The sequence below is a fragment of the Macrobrachium nipponense genome, chromosome 7, assembly GCF_015104395.2.
Source record: "Macrobrachium nipponense isolate FS-2020 chromosome 7, ASM1510439v2, whole genome shotgun sequence".
NCBI lineage: Eukaryota > Metazoa > Arthropoda > Malacostraca > Decapoda > Palaemonidae > Macrobrachium > Macrobrachium nipponense.
The window spans coordinates 114,997,145-115,013,893 of NC_061109.1; the positions used below are offsets into that span (position 1 = coordinate 114,997,145).

General features: G+C 45.4%; 2 protein-coding genes across 2 annotated transcripts in view; one reads left to right on the top strand and one right to left on the bottom strand.

Annotated features, from left to right (window-relative positions):
- The window catches only part of LOC135217158 (ATP-binding cassette sub-family D member 3-like), a gene marked incomplete in the record, with an annotated part of 176,909 nt that overhangs the window by 38,735 nt on the left and 121,425 nt on the right, over positions 1–16,749 (top strand).
- Positions 310–16,749, bottom strand: part of LOC135217425 (ATP-binding cassette sub-family D member 3-like) — a gene marked incomplete at its 3' end in the record, with an annotated part of 110,201 nt that continues 93,761 nt past the window's right edge. The window contains 1 exon segment of the mRNA XM_064253286.1: positions 310–471. Within this exon segment, the coding sequence (XP_064109356.1) occupies positions 310–471 (162 nt within the window).

The window sequence follows — 16,749 nt, forward strand, 5'->3', positions numbered from 1 at the left end:
TTGAATAATCCGGTATGTACTCTTTATCTAGACTTACTGGATGCTGAAATATCACCCTATTTAATCCTGTTTCCAAGGTTTTTGTTTGTTTCCAGAGTAACACTGTTCTTCATATAAAAATTCAATCTTTCATGTCACTTCAACTATGTAGCAAGTGTTGTTTCAGTGCTTATCTTCATCTGTTTCTGCAATGCTTTTTTTGTTTTTTTTGTTTGAATGAATCTATAATCAAATTACAGCCATATAAGTGATACAAAAATGCATTTGTTTAAAAGCTATTTAAACTTTAAACCAAAAAGTATAACCTACCTCATGGTGTTTCCATAAACTTTTCCTGTGTGATACTGTGAACAAAGTGATTCCAACCTCACGGCAATACTGATACATATTGTCTTCTACATCAACACTAACAGCACTGGTGCATTCATCAAGAATGGCAAACTGAGGTTTATGGTAAAATACTCTTGCCATCTGGAAAAACAAAAAATAAAAAAATTACTGATGGAAAAATGCACCCCATTTATAAACACATTAAAGAAAAAGCATAAATCATAAATTTCCCTACTCTTAACCCTCTTACGCCGGAGCGGTAAATAAAAAATTGTCTCCCGTGTGCCGGAGGGTTTCGGAGTGAGAGCGGAAGCGGAAAAAATATTTTTTTCAAAAAATCACAGCGCGCTTAGTTTTCAAGATTAAGAATTCATTTTTGGCTCCTTTTTTTCTCATTGCCTGAAGATTAGTATGCAACCATCAGAAATGAAAAAAATTATCATTATCATATATAAATAATGCGATATATGATAGCGCAAAAACGAAATTTCATATATAATTGTATTCCAAATCGCGCTGTGCGCAAAACGGTTTAAAGGTAACAAGTTACTTTTTTTCCGTTATAATGCATGAATTTGTAACGCGCGGACGTAAAACAAATATTTTTTTCAAAAATTCACCATAAATCTAAATATTGTCCTAGAGACTTCCAATTTTTTTCAAAATGAAGAAAAATGATTGAATATTACTATACTGTAAGAGTATTAGCTTACAATTGCAGTTTTCGACCATATCTGACGAGTTAAAGTTGACCGAATGTCGAATTTTTTTATATATATATTTCTTATATGCAATTATTTCGGAAATAAGAAAAGCTACAACCTTCAAATATTTTTTGTTTTATTCTGCATAAAATTGTGCACATTTTCATATATAAAACTCTATGAAATGCCTAATATGAAACGGAGCAAATATTCCGAGAATCCGACGTACGTATTTCGGAGATTTGTGACGGAGAATCTGCGCGCAGAGGGAAGGAAAGATTTTTTTTTTAATTCACCATAAATCTAAATATTTTGCTAGACTTCGAATTTGTTTCAAGATGAAGATAAATGACTGAATATTACTAGACTGTAAGAGTTTTAGCTTACAATTGCGTTTTTCGACCATTTCGGTAGAGTCAAAGTTGACCGAACGTGGTTTTTTTCTATTTATTGTGATTTATATGCAAATATTTCAAAAATGAGAAAAGCTACAACCTTCAATTATTTTTTGTTGTATTCTACATGAAATTGCACACATTTTCATATATAAAACTTTACGTAACGGCTAATTTAAAATGGTGCAAACATTACCACAATCGGACTATGATTTTTTCGGAAGAGTTACAGCGCGGACATAAAGAAAATGTTATTTTTTTCATAAATTCACCATAAATCGAAATATTGTGTTAGAGACTTCCAATTTGTTGCAAAATGAAGGTAAATGCTTGAATGTTACTAGAATATAAGCGTTTTTAGCTTACAATTGCGTTTTTCGACCATTTCGGTAGAGTCAAAGTTGACTGAAGGTTGAAAATTTTGGCAATTATCGTTATTTATATGAAAATATCTCAAAACTGATAAAAGCTACAACCATGGCTTGTTTTTAGTTGTATTGTGCATGAAATTGCGCACATTTCCATATATAAAACTTTATATAACGGCTAATTTTAAAATGGTGCAAACATTACCACAATCGCATGTATGATTTTTTTCGGAAGAGTTACCGCGCGGACGTAAGGAAAATGACAATTTGTCGAAAATTGCATTTTTCCTAACTATACAAACCTGAGGTCCTTTAACAATAGGAAGGTAACTAGCGGCAGCTGGGACGGTCGTAAGCTTCAAACAAGGGGAGAACGGTAGTTAACTGCTTGTCCGATCGTGCGCGCGCCCGCGCGCCCGAGAGGTGAAGAATCACTTTTGCTTTAGGCCCATGCAAAAAGTTGCAGAGTGAGGGGTGGCATGAGGTGGGACTATATGTAAAGGACCTCAGGTTTGTATAGTTAGGAAAAATGCAATTTTCGACAAATTGTCATTTGTTCCGATACGTAATACAAACCCTCGGTCCTTTAACAATAGGAAGACTCACTTCTTGGTGGGAGGAATCTGAGTCTTTTTGGTGAACAGACTGGTGTTCGTCCAACCCTGGAGTGCCTCCCTGGTCGTAAGAGCAAGGGAGGGATCCAAACCTCTGTCCGATTGATCGGGGTGTGCACCGCAGGATCAATGGTCAGACCTCTGGGCCAAGTACTAAGAGAGAGGCAAGCGTATCTCTTCGTACCAGCAAGCAAGAACTTGTTCCTGTTTGCAAGAGACAATCATAAAATGATGGGTTTGTCTCAATTTGGCATCCACTTCCTCCCCCTTGTTGGAGGAAGTGGTGGATATTTACTCCTATCCCTACTGAAAGGGATAGGATGGTGCTCTATTGAGTAGCTCACCTGCATCTCGTCCTTACCCAGCAGGGTGACGACCGTGTCCCTCTACCCAAAGGTAGAGGGAAGAAAAAGATGGGAAGAGGAGCCAGTCACACTCTCATTCCTCATCCATTCTTACGGTCACACCAGGACTCGATGCTGTTCAGCCTGCGAGGGTCTGGGTTAACTACACGTGTTGAGCAACCACCACGGTTCCCAAGGAAAAAGATCCAAGGAACTGTGGGCAATATCCTGAAGGTAGAAGGAGGGTGCATGCGGTCCGGTTGGACCAGGCGCCTGCCTTCATTACCTGCGCCACGGAGAAGTTCTTGCGGAACGCGAGAGAATGATGAAGAGGCGTCCACACTCATCCTGGGTGTCGAGTTTCTTCAGACAGCTCCGTCGCACCTTCACAGGACAAAGCAGCATAGCCTTCGTATCGGAGGCGGTGACGTCCATTAGGGAGGGTATTGTGAAGGACTCGAACCAATCGTCAGTTACCGAAGGGTTTCTGAGTCTTCGCTACGAAGATCGGTACGAAATCGAGCGTCACAAATCCCCATCCCTTTGTGCTTGACTTCTCAAGAGAAGTCATGCAGTTACCTAAGACGAAAAGAAGGGAATAGTCGTATGACCTATCCCTCTTCTCGATTTTGGTTATGTACAGTACTCATACTGACAAGCTATTAAGACGAAGTAATGATTGCTCTGGAACAACCGAACTAAGTCCACAGCATAGTTCGTAACTGACTCGGACGCTCTGACAGCTGCCGACTGACTGGTTCGGAATCAGTAGAGGCAAGTTGTCCAAGCATCCGGGTAAGTCACGTGACCTTCGCCCGTTTAAAGAGTTATGCTGAGAGACCAAACAAATAAAATATTTGTTAGTCACCGATGCCGGACGGCGCGGCGATGATTCTCTTAATGCATAAGCTCAAAAGGCGAAAGTCAATTGCCTTCAAAAGACCGAGGTCCCTGATGGCAAGAAAATCTCATAGACGTTGAATCTCAGCTTAAGGAGAAAACAACACTATGTGACGTTGAAGACGAAGGTAGGCAACTGAATGCAACCTACGTCTTCCAGCTGAATCGAGAGAAGGAATCTCAAGATTCTAAACCTGTGCTTACAAATGACTGAAAACGCTAACCGCCATTTCATTGCTGTCCGTTGTGCAATGAAAGCGGGGCGTTCTTCAGTAATGAAACACAGGGGGAGAGCCGCTTGAAGAACTGCTTCTCATGGGCTGAACGTTTGGAAGTAGAGCTGGCAGGTGTGGGAGTAGGCGATGTCTTTCAATAACATCTGCTAATCCGGGGCGTGAACAATGAACAATTGTACACCTCCGAATACAAGATATTTTGAGGACAAACTCAGATTCCGCAAAAATCATTCGCATTATCGGGATACGATGCAGCAAGAGACTATTACAGAATTCTGTTACCGTGCGGTAAACAGAAAGATGAGAGTCGAATAGATATCTCTGTTTAAAATTCTCGCAATACCGAAGACGATGAATACTAGCGTTTCTCAGCAGTAGATGGTCATTCATGTATGCGAGAATCCCCGTTAATCAGAGACTTAAGTCCGTGATTGTTGGGCAGAGATACGGTTGTTATTCAATCAAAGCAGCTGAGAAAGACATAAACAACCGTCTATCTCAAAGCGGCAGCTGATACTGAAATGCCTCGGGCAATTCAATACGCAGTAGCTGTCGCTTGACTCGTCATCCTGAGTTGCCAAATAATCCTTTCCACGAAGGAATGCGTTCGGCTAGAACCACCGAGCATAAAAGATATGCTCGAGCAATTATATTTAAGCGAAACGAATTTCGGTAAATATAAAAGCTAAAATGGTGTTGTTGTGACAACACCATAAGTATAAAATTATTGAAACTGGAAACTCCTGGGAGGTTGCAGGCAACCCGGGTGCAGTCAATTAGAATACTTTTCGTCTAAGTCGCAATCCGTAGAATAACCAGGATATGCGCCTACCCCTCGGACCATTCAACTGCTTAGCAGAATCATGTCGCGAGGTTAATATACGTAGTATATTTGTAGGATTCTGAACAACGATCTCCATCCTAAATCTTTCCTTCAAGAAAACAAAAATAGGATTGGAGATCGACCACCTTCGTTCTCTATTAAAGAGAGTGAAGGAGAAGTCTTCCTCGAAGGAAAGCTTCAATGGTGAACAGAATACTAAGACGATAGTTCCAGCCAAACTGGATATTCCCGTCCGTTCTTCTCTATTCCAGGTTGGTCGCCTACTGTGAGATAGTCTTCTTTCAGCAGCAGTCTTCTTCCTAATGCTAGAAATTCCAGGAATTCGAGCATAGGCGAGGTTCCCGATTATCGTGTAACATATCGGGGATTCTCGTCTCGCTCACTTTGGACCGTGGTCTCGCCTAAGTGTTTGGAGATCGTAAGAAACTCTAAACACTCTGAATGCGCTAGAAATTCCGTAGAATTCTAAGCAGTCTGCGAAACCCCCACCGAATTCGTCAAACGATATCGGCTGGTGGTCCTCTCGATTCCCGTAGAAATCGAGAATGGGGCAGGATCCCTCCTCAACGACCGGGGCTTACGTCAGGTAGGACCCGAAGGTCCCCCCTGGTAGCGCAGTCCCCAACGTGGGATCCTACAGAGAAATCTCTGTAGGATCCTTCCCCTTTCCCTCGTAGCCGTAAGGAGAGAGGGAATGGGGGAGGAATTGGATACTCGCTCGCCTTCCCAGTGGAACTAGCAGTTGGAGAAGAGTAGGAGCAGCCATCGCCTTGCGGCGATGGCCTCTCAGTCTGGGAAAACGTATCGTCAGGAGTAAACGTTTTTTCCCGAGGAGGGTTACGAACTCTCACTGTAGGTAAGGGTCTGCCGCCACTGTGAACGTCGTCTGGGTGGGGCTGATCGACACCTGACAGGAGAGAGCCGATACCGTCCTCCGACTCATTCCAGTCCTCGTCGAGGTCGAAACCTCTCAGGAGGACCGAAGGAGTATTTAAATACGGTGTCCGAAGACACGTAGAAACGCCGCTGTCGCAGTAGAGGAGGTGGAAGTAGCTTGATCGACCGGCCAGAACTGAGAGAGCCTTCTTGTCCGGAGACGAGAGACTCTGGTTCAAGACAGAATCGGTAAGCTCCGATCGCGGCATACCCACCGTCGGTTTGGGTTCCCTCTCGGGCCCCAAAACGACTCGAGCAGAGACATAGGCTCTGCTGGTGGGAGCGGCGATCCTTCCCCCCGGTCGTTGTGCTGACGAATCAGTGCAATAACCTGGGTAAAGTTACTCTGAATCTCGGAAGTTACAGCGTCTTGAGGAGTAGGACCGTCCAGTCCCTCCAACAAGAGCAGCTCCCAGGACCCTCCTCCTTCAGAAGAAGGACCAGCAACAGATCCCTGACGGTTGCCTCCAATCACTTGCGCGTACGTCCTGGTTGGTCCTAAGACCAACCTGGCACGTGCGGCGTCGTGACGGGATCGTGAGCGGCGCATCTCTCACGATCACTCCTATATACCTAGCTCTTCCGGCGTATGCCGAGGCACGTTGAAGGTATCGGAGAAGGAGAGACAGAACTGACGCTACCCCCTCTCCCCCTGACGGTCGCCTCCAATCACTTGCGCGTACGCCTGGTTGGTCCTAAAGACCATACGTGGCACGTGCGGCGTCCGTGACGGGATCGTGAGCGGCGCACCTCTCACGATCACTCCTAGCTACCTCGCTCTTTCCCGGTGTAGCCCGAGGAAGTTGAAGGTAGTGGAGAGACAGACCTGACGCTCCCCCCCCGCTCGCTGGCAGGACCAGCGTACGTTGTGGGGGGCTGCAGCCGATCACCAACCCGCGGTGGGGATCGATCTGCAGGCCTGGCCGTGCCGCTCACCTGTGGCGAGCGGCTCGACTGAGCACGTCGACCCCGGTCCCGTGCGTCAGACGAGCTGCTGCTGGTCACCGTATCCGCCCGGTCCCTGTGGGAGCGGCGGTCAGGTGACCTGCAGAGCTCGCTTTCGCCGTGAGACCGGTGAGCGTCCTCGCGGCACGTCAAACAACCGCTGGGGTACCAAGCCGAGGCTGGTACCGTCGGTCGAGGGGACCTGGGGGAAAAAACCTCTTCCCAGCCTCAACCCGTGGCCGGTCAGAGACCGTCACGTCCACCCGAGAGGTACCGGCTGGTCGCTGCGAGAGCGGCCGCTGGCCTGGCGAGAGTCACCTGAGCGCTCTCGACAGTCTTCTGCTCCGTGCCTCGGTCATGACGCTGAGCGAACTCAGGCGTCTTAACTTGGCTGCACGGTCACCCGAAGGAGATCGTACTCGGAACTTCTCGCGGACGAGAAACCGAGCCCGGTACCTGGCTTAGCAGCAGAGCTGCCAAGACCAGGCGAGGGGGCTTGTACCGAGACGGGTAGCCAGCACAACCCTTGGGTCCCCGTCTTCTTCTTCTTCTCAGAAGGGGAGACGGGCCCCACCGTTCCCGAAGGAACAGGAGGACCAGCAGAAGAACCCCCCCGTCACACCGGAATGTGACGAGCCCTTCGAAGTTCCCGAAGGAGTCTTCTTAGGGGAATAACAAAACCCGGTTACCAGCTGGTCGCTGCGAGAGCGGCCGCTGGCCTGGCGAGAGTCACCTGAGCGGTTCTCGCCAGCCTTCTGCTCCGTGCCGTGGTCTTGGCGCCGAGCGAACTCTGGCGCCGAAACTTTGGCTGCAACGGTCTCCCGAGGAGAGCGTACACTCGGGATCTCCCGCGAACGAGAGACCGAGCCGGAACCTGGCGTAGCGGCATCGCCGCTAGCACCAGGCGAGGAAGTACCAAAGAGCTAACCGATACTCCTCTGGTCCCCGTCTATCTCTTCCTTACGGAAGGGGAGACGGGCCCCGCTCCCGAAGGAGCAGGGAGGACCAGCAGAAGGACCCCCCGTCCCACCGAGGTGGGACGGGCCCTTAGAAGTTCCCGAAGGAGACTTCTTAGGGGGGGGGGGAGGCAGCCTTCTTCTTCTTCGGCTTATGGGCCGTTAAGAATGTCCGCAGGGGAAAGAGGCAGCAACAGACGAAGACGAAGATGACACCTTCCTCTTCTTCGTCAGCTCACGCAGGACAGTCGTCAGGTCCTCCATCCAGGCCGGAGTCGGGCCTATTGCCGAAGCAACACGGCCCGACTGCACCTGTCCGGAAGGACCTGGGACTGGGGAAGACACACCATGGGCAGGACCAGCATGGACAGGCGCAGGAACCAGGAGCGACAGGAACAGCAACCAGCTCAGGAGCGGCAGGAACAGCGGCAGCGGTAAACACAGAAGGGACAGCCAAGCCAGTAGCGGGAACCACATCAGCGACAGGTACGGCAGGCCCAGCCATCGCCTCGTAGAATCATCGGCAGCCAGCGTGGTACTGGCGGCCGGTCCAGGGGCGAGCTGCTGGAACAGCGGAAGTCTGGGGCAGGCAACACGAAGAAAACACAGGCGGCGGCGGCATACCCCTCCTCGGTACGGTGGCGGGCGACCGGCCCTTGAAGCGGCAGACGGCGTCACCGACACAGCATGGGGAGTGTAGACCAGCGGGGGGGAAGCAGCATAAGCGGCCGTGAAGGTTGTAGTTGGAGACCACTCCAAGGTCACCGCCCCAGACCTCGCTAGACTCTGCAGCAGATCGTGGATGCTAGGCACGCCCTGCAGCCGCAGTGGTCCATACCTGTCCAAGGTCGTCTCCCACGGCTGTAGCACCTGCGGGGTAGCACAGACAGATTAGTAAGAGGGGTTCCCTCACGCACGGGGGGGGGAGACATGCCCCCACCCCGAACGGAAGGAAGACCCCAAAACAAAATACGAGGAAGCTGAGCGGGGGGGCAGGAAAGAAGACGAAGAATCGGATACCAAGGGAGTCGCGGGAGAGCTTTCCGACGACTTCCTGGCAGACCTTCGCTTCCCCTACCCCCGCACAGCAGTGAAAAGTAATATGAAAATGAAAAAACAGAATACTGCACTTGCGATTCACTTCATAGAACTTAAAGAGGGAAAAATCAATTCCCGGTAAGAGCGGAAACTTGATCATAATATGATGATCATCATAAATATATATGAAAATGAACAATACTGCACTTGCTATTTTCACTTTCACAGCAATAAATCGTAAGGATTAATTCCCGGGTAAGAGCGGAAATTGATCCAAAATTAAATTTGATGCAATTAATAAATGAAAATGAAAAGAAAACTGCATTGCGAATCCACTTTCATTGCATTCTATTCATACAAAATAAGAGGCTCTTGCCGAGCGCAATCAAGCTCTCGGCAACGAACGCACAGGGCAAAAATATAATGAAAAAGAGTACTTACATCTTTCAATTACACACTTTCGCCCAAAATACATGACTCGGCGCGAGTGCGCCCGCCCTCGGCACCGAGACATAATTCAAGGGTTCAAATCAGAAAAGAGCGGAAATCGCCGTCTCTACGGCGATAGCTCCATGTTGATTCATAATTAAGTAATGAAAATGAAAACAGTGTACTTACAGTTTCATTTTCAAGTCAAACCAAACCATTAGTAGAAACACAATATAAACAAAGCATACACGATGAAGCGGGCAGAGAGCGATGACGAACACGTCCTTCACACCCGCGGCCGAAAGCAAAAGTGATTCTTCACCCCTCCTCGGCGCGCGGGCGCGCGCACGATCGGACAAGCAGTTAACTACCGTTCTCCCCTTGTTCGAAGCTTACGACCGTCCCCAGCTGCCGCTAGTTACCTTCCTATTGTTAAAGGACCGAGGGTTTGTATTACGTATTGGAACAAAAGTTTTTTCATAAATTCACCATAAATCGAAATATTGTGCTAGAGACTTCCAATTAGTTGCAAAATTAAGGTAAATGATTGAATATTACTAAAATATAAGCGTTTTAGCTTACAATTGCGTTTTTCAACCATTTCGGTAGTGTCAAAGTTGACCGAAGGTTGAAATTTTGGCAATTACCGTTATTTATATGAAAATATCTCAAAACTGATAAAAGCTACAATCATGAGTATTTTATTGTTGTATTCTACATAAAAATGCGCACATTTTCATATATAATACTTCATGTAACGGCTAATTTACAATGGTACAAAAATTATGTCAAAGTGACGAAATAATTTCCGAGATGTGTCACAGATACTTTTTAGTGCGGCAAGAAAGAAATTCGCGCTTGCGCGCCTGCGTAACGATTGTAAACAAAACAACACCTTGATCCGTGAACTCCCAGCATCCCCCAAGGCGCGTGATTCAAAAGTTTTAGGCTGGTAGGCCTATAAGTATTTTCCGCGAATTTAAAAAAAAACTTTTGTAAGTGGACGTAAAATACGTCCAGTCGGCACACGGGAGACAAAAAATGTTGACGTAAAATACGTCCAGTCAGCGTAAGAGGGTTAAGGGGGCCGGCCGGAACCCCTTTATATGGAGGTATAGGGCGAAAAATACAGTCATGAAAAAATTCGTGGAGCTTCATATGGCAATTGAGAATACGTATACGAAATATTTCGTCAAAATTCCTCTTACTTTCGTAGTTACAGGGTAATTAGTTAACGTAACTCAATAAGCCTAAAACATTGATCCGTACAAGAAAATGCAATATTTCCTCTATTATCGTAAATTTTGATAATTATTGTCAAAGAAATTGGGAGAAATGGCATCTGTAGACATTCCCGAGTCGAGAAGGAGACCAGGCTAAGCGACTAAGTCCATTTAGTGCGATCACAGACTTCGAGTAGTCTACACGTTCCATTTCACCTCTGACATACGCCTGCTTTTAAGTATGTTTATGTATGTTTCAGCAAGAATTTCATCATGCCAATGAGAAAAGACAAGGAAAACATCTCGCTAACATACAGAACGAAGAAAAATCGCTCAAGTATTATTACAGAATATCATAATATATGCGTAGTTAGTGAAAAGAGAGGGGAGGGTTGCTTAGTAACGCCCCCGTCTGCTGACGCAGCACACGTCACACTGTGCACCAAGGCTACGATCTTTGAGCAAAGAGATCTTCATTATGATAAATAACAAAGTTTTGGTGTTTTAAAACCCAAAATGGAATATGAAATTCATAATAATCATGATTTATTAAATTGTCTTTGTAAAAAAAGGGTACGCCTTCGAGTTTCACCTCTTGGCATTCTCTTGCATTTACGTTTGTTTATCTTTGTTCCGGGCAAGAATTTCATCATGCCAAACAGGAAAATACAAGGAAAACATCTCGTTAACACACGAAGAAGAAAATTCGGTGTAATAAGCAGAGTTAGTGAAGGGGAGAGAGAATTGCGTAGGAAGGAGTGCCCCATCTTGCCTCAAGCAGTGCCCCAGGCTGTGATATATGAGCAAAGGGATCATTCATTTATGATTAAATTACTATGATAAATAAAATAGTTTTGGTTTATTAATAACACAAAAAAAGAAATATACATTCATAATAACCATTATTTATTAACATTGTCTTTATAGAAATACGAAGGAAAACTTTGAACGCCCGTATCTCAAAACTATACTTATTGACCTTCAAAATCTATCTTCTCACTTAGTTTTAAAGCTATAACATTGGAATTTGGTATATAACTCAGAAAGACATTATAGAACAATCAAATAGAGCCCTTTTTTCCAATTTTTGTTTCGTATTTTTTTTATAAATTTTTTTCTCCTGATTTATAGGGTTTATTTTTTACCATATTGAAAAATTCATATCTTGCAAAAAAAATTACTTTTAGAAAAAAACTCTCCATGCGATTGGAGGTCTACATCAGGTTCTAATATATGGTAGTAATCCCAAGTCTTAATATTAAATATCAAGGGAGGAGATAGAATTTGAGAATGGTTATTTTCGGATAAATTGCCCTGGCGTCACAAAACCGAAGGTCAGAGGCGAAAATCATATGCGGTTTGGAGATGTCCCAAGTCACCTTATTAAGTGGTATGAATATCAAAGTCCTGTCCTTAAAAAAAAGGGCATTAGCCGGCCGGCCCCCTTAATATTTTGCACATAAGCATATAAAAAATCTTTCTCAGCCGCATTATTATAACTATGGGATTACAGATCTCTCAGTACTTGTTGGCTTAAGAACTCGTCTAATTCAAGGAATCGGAAGCAAATATGAAGATTTTTTTGGCTCGACAAACGAAAACAGTTCAGGTTACGAAAGGTTGTTGCTGTAAAGTCCCGTGATTTGCCCGGACCACCTATAAACAATTTTAAAACTCGCACACCGCCAAATGAGTAGACTCGCCACCATCCTCCCGCTCTCCCATTGGTTCCTGATGCTTGTCACCGCCATAAGATCCTGCTCTCCTATTGGTCAGCATCTCTCCCATCGTGCATCTACGTAGCAGCGTTCTTCGGTCACTCCGAAGCAGCATCGGTTTTTGTGTATGCACGCAAAATTCGTTCGTTCTATACAATTTCGTTTATTAACGTAAAAATTCGTTAGTGATTTCCTTGTCGTACTACTTTATTCATGTTGTGTGAGAACTTAGTACATACGTATACTACATAACTTAATTAGTACAGTATATACATAGTCATGGGTCCCAATAAAAGGTTGGCTGAAGTTCACACGGAAATAAGAGGATGCTTTCTATGGAGACAAAGATGGAGATCATTAAAAAATATGAAGCTGGCATGCGGCTGAGTGTGATTGCTAAGGAATACAGACGAAATCCATCGACGATAGGCAGCATCCTTAAGCAGAAGGAAGATATCAAAGCAGCTACACCTTCCAAGGGCATGACTATTTTGTCTAGCAAGAGGAGCCACGTGCACGACGAGATGGAGAGGTTGCTTTTTGTCTGGATAAAAGACAAAGAAATCGCTGGCAATACGATAACCGAAACAGCAATCTGCCACAAGGCCAGTGCTATTTTCGGCAATTTGATTGCCCAGGCCGAAGACGACTGAGGAGAAGGGACATAGACGCCAACCCAAGACTTCAATGCTTCTCATGGGTGGTTTGAAAAATTCTGGAAACAGACTAGCATCCATTCGGTGGAGCGACGTGGGGGGGCAGCCAGCTTGGACACGAAAGCGGCCGAAGCCTTTAAAAAGACGTTCGACGAGATGACTCTCAAAGAGGGCTACAGTTCTCAGCAAGTCTTCAACTGTGATGAGACTGGCCTTTTTTGGAAAAAAAAAATGCCTCGTCGGACGTACATCACGGAGGAAGAGAAAAAGCTACCCGGGCATAAGCCTATGAAAGACAGGCTCACGCTCGCACTTTGTTCGAACGCCAATGGGGATTGCAAGGTGAAGCCCCTATTTGTGTATCATTTGGAGACTCCTCGAGCCTTCAAGGCCCACATAGTCCTAAAGGAGAAGCTTCCAGTGATGTGGAGGGCTAATGCGAAGCCTGTGGATAACAAGACTTTTGTTCACCGAGTGGGTAAATCTGTGTTTCGGCCCGGACCAGTGAAGAAATTCCTGGAAGAGAAGTGCCTCCCTCTGAAATGTCTGCTGTTGTTGACAATGACCCTGCTCACCCCTCCTGGCCTCGAGGAAGATATCCTAGCGGAGTATTCTTTTATCAAGGTTTTTTATCTCCGCTTAACACCACCCCTCTCCTCCAGCCATGGACCAGCAAGTGATATCAAACTTTACTTTAAGAAAACTGTATACGAAACATCTTTTCAAGAGATGTTTCGACATCACCGATACCACAAACCTCACCTTGCATGAATTTTGGAAGGAGCATTTCGGCATCGTCATATGCATCCGACTCATCGATCAAGCTTGGCAGGAGGTTTCGAGGGGAACCTTGAATTCTTCGTGGAGGAAACTCTGGCCTGATGCCGTATCCGCCCGAGACTTCGAGGGATTCGACGTGGGTGAAGGTGGTCCAGATTCAGAAACAGTTGACGATCCTGAAACTGTTTCGCAACCACATCTTGACGAGATCGTTGCACTCAGCAAGTCCATGGGGTGGTTGTCCGACAAGGACGACATCAATGACCTTTCTCAAGGAGCACCAAGAGGAGCTTAAGATGGATGACCTGAAGGAGTTGGAGGCCATGCAACATAAACGTCGTTCAAGAAGAGTTCTTTAGCAGTGGCGATGAGGAGGACGACCCTACGACAACGGCAGAAATTAAGGATGCTCTAGCTGCTTTTCATAGGAGCAATCATTTGTAGAAAAGAAACAACCCGAAAGGGCTTGCACAGGTCGCATGCTTGCACAGTTCGATGACGTTTGCCTGAGTCGTTTCAGGAACATTGTGAAAAAAGTAGGCAGAAGCAATCTTCCTTTGACAGTTATTTTTTAAAGAGGCCTTTAGTAGGAGTAAGCAAAAATGAAGATCCAATTGATACTACGAAAAAAAACAGAAAGTTTGAAAGTGGTGAAGAAATTGAAATTTTGTAAAAAAAAAAAAACCCAAAAAAAATTGCTAAAGTATAGAAAAGTAAAAAAAATGTAAAAATAAAAAAAGAAAAAAAACACTTTAAAGTTTTTGGTAAAGTTAAGTGTTTGCGGTTTTGTTTATGTGTTTCGTAAAGTTTAGTCTATGTTTCCTGACATTTTTTTAATGTGTTTTGTAAAGTTAAGTGTACGTACGTACTAACAGTTTTCTGCCGTTTGTCCTCCTCCTCTGTCGCCACTTTCGGAGATAGCCTCACTCGAAAGGTAAGGTTCAACATTTTACTATACATACATACATATGTACGTACAGTATTTCTTGTATACCATGTATACTAATACACTTTATTTACAGGTACTATGTAGTACATATTAGTAGTACGTATTAAGTTAGGTATTGAATGGTCCAAATTGTTGTATTTCATAGTTTATTGGTCAATTTAGCTTTATTATAAAATTTACTGGGGTGTTTTTGGAGGGCTTGGAACGAATTAGGCAATTTACATGCCAAATGCGGTTCAAGATACGAAAAAGCTCAGGTTACGAAGGCCGCCTTGGAACGGATTAATTTCATATGTCAAGGTACCACTGTACTTATCATTTGTTTGGTACTCAATGTGCACGTTAATACATGTTAACCCTCATAAAACTTTCGAATATAGTATTAATCAATACTTAAAAATTAGTAAATTTTTGCACCATAAAATGACAATTTGTCCAAAATTGCATTTTTCCTAACTATACAAACCTGAGGTCCTTTTACAATAGGAAGGTACTAGCGGCAGCTGGATAGGTCGTAAGCTTTCGAACAAGGGGTTCGGTAAGTTAACTGCTTGTCCGACAGGCGCGCAGCGCGCGACTGGAGAGGTAAACAATCACTTTTTGCTTTTGGCCCAAGCAAAAACTGCAGAGTGAGGGTGGCATTGAGGTGGGGATATGTGTAAAAGGACCTCAGGTTTGTATATTTAGGAAAAATGCAATTTTGGACAAATTGTCATTTGTTCCGACACGGCATACAAACCTTCGGTCCTTTTACAATAGGAAGACTCACTTCTTGGTGGGAGGAATCTGAGTCTTTTGTGAACAGACTGGTGTTCGCCCAACCTTGGAATGCCTCCCTGGTCGTAAGAGCGAGGGAGGGATCCAAGCCTCTGTCCGATTGATCGGGGTGTGCACCGCAGGTCAATGGTCAGACCTCTGGACCAAGTACTAAGAGGAGAGGCAAGCGTATCTCTTTCGTACCAGCAAACAAGAACAAGTTCCTATTTGCAAGAGGCAACATAAAGTTATGGTTTGTCTCTTGTTGGCATCCACTTCCCCCCCCTTGTAGGAGGAAGTGGTGGATATTCGCTCCCATCCCTAGTGAAAGGGATAGGATGGGGCTCTGCGAGTAGCTCACCGGCATCTCGTCCTTATCCAGCAAGGTGATGACCGTATCCCTCTACCACAGGTAGAGGGGGAGAAAAAGATAGGAAGAGAAGCCAGTCACTCTCTCATTCACTTATCTATTCTTACAGTCACACCAGGACTCGATGCTGTTCAGCCTGCTAGGGTCTGGGTTAGCTACACAACGTGTTGAGCAGCCACCACGGGTCCCAAGGAAAAACGATCCAAGGACCTGTGGGCAATATCCAAAAGGTAGAAGGAGGTGCCAGTGGTCTGGTTGTACCAGACCCTGCCTTCAGTACCTGCGCCACGGAGAAGTTCTTGTGTAACTCGAGGGAGTGTACTTCTAGGTCATCTTGGTGCTGACGAAGAGTCTTCAACACTCAGCCTGGGATGTCGAGTTTCTTCAGAAAGCGCGGTCGCGCTTTCACAGGACAAAGCAGCAATCTCCTTCGCATCGAAGGCGGTGAAGTCCATTAGGGAGGGGATTGTGAAGGACTCTAACCGAATCGTCAGGAACCGAAGGGTTCAGAGTCTTCGCTACGAATTCGGTACGAAATCGAGCGTCACGAATCCCCATCCCCTGGATGCTTGACTTCGCAGGAAAAGTCATGCAATTCACCTCAGAGGAAAAGAAGGGAATGGTCGTATGACCTATCCCTCTTCTCGACTTCGGTGATGTCTGTACCCATACTGGTCTATCCGTCTGCAGCGAAGTTGTTCTTCTCGGTAGTGATAGGACACCGACACTCAATGGTGGGTGTCGATGGTATGGGTACTGTGACAAGCCGTTAGGACGAAGAAAAGACTGTTATGGAACAACCGAACTAAGTCCACAGCGAAGTTCGTAACAGACTTGGGCGCTCTGACAGCTGCCGACTGACTGCGTTCGGTAGGAGGCAAGTTGTCCAAGCACCCGAGCAAGTCACGTGACCTTCGCCTTAAAAGGGTTATGCCAAGAGACTAAACAAATAATTTGTTCGTCACCGATGCCAGAAGGCAAGGTGATGACTCTTAAGGCATGTGCCCAACAGGCGAAAGTCAATTGCCTTCTAGAGACCGAGGTCCCTGATGGCAAGATATCTCATAGTATAGTTGATTCTCGGCTAAGGAGAAACAACACTATGTGTCGTTGAAGACGAAGGTGGTACAGAAAATGCAACCTACGTCTTCACAGCTGAACCGAGAGAAGGATTCTCAAGATTCTGAACCTGTGCTACAAAGACTGAGAACGCTAACCGCTATTATTCATTCCTGTCCGGTGAGGATCGTAGTTGCAA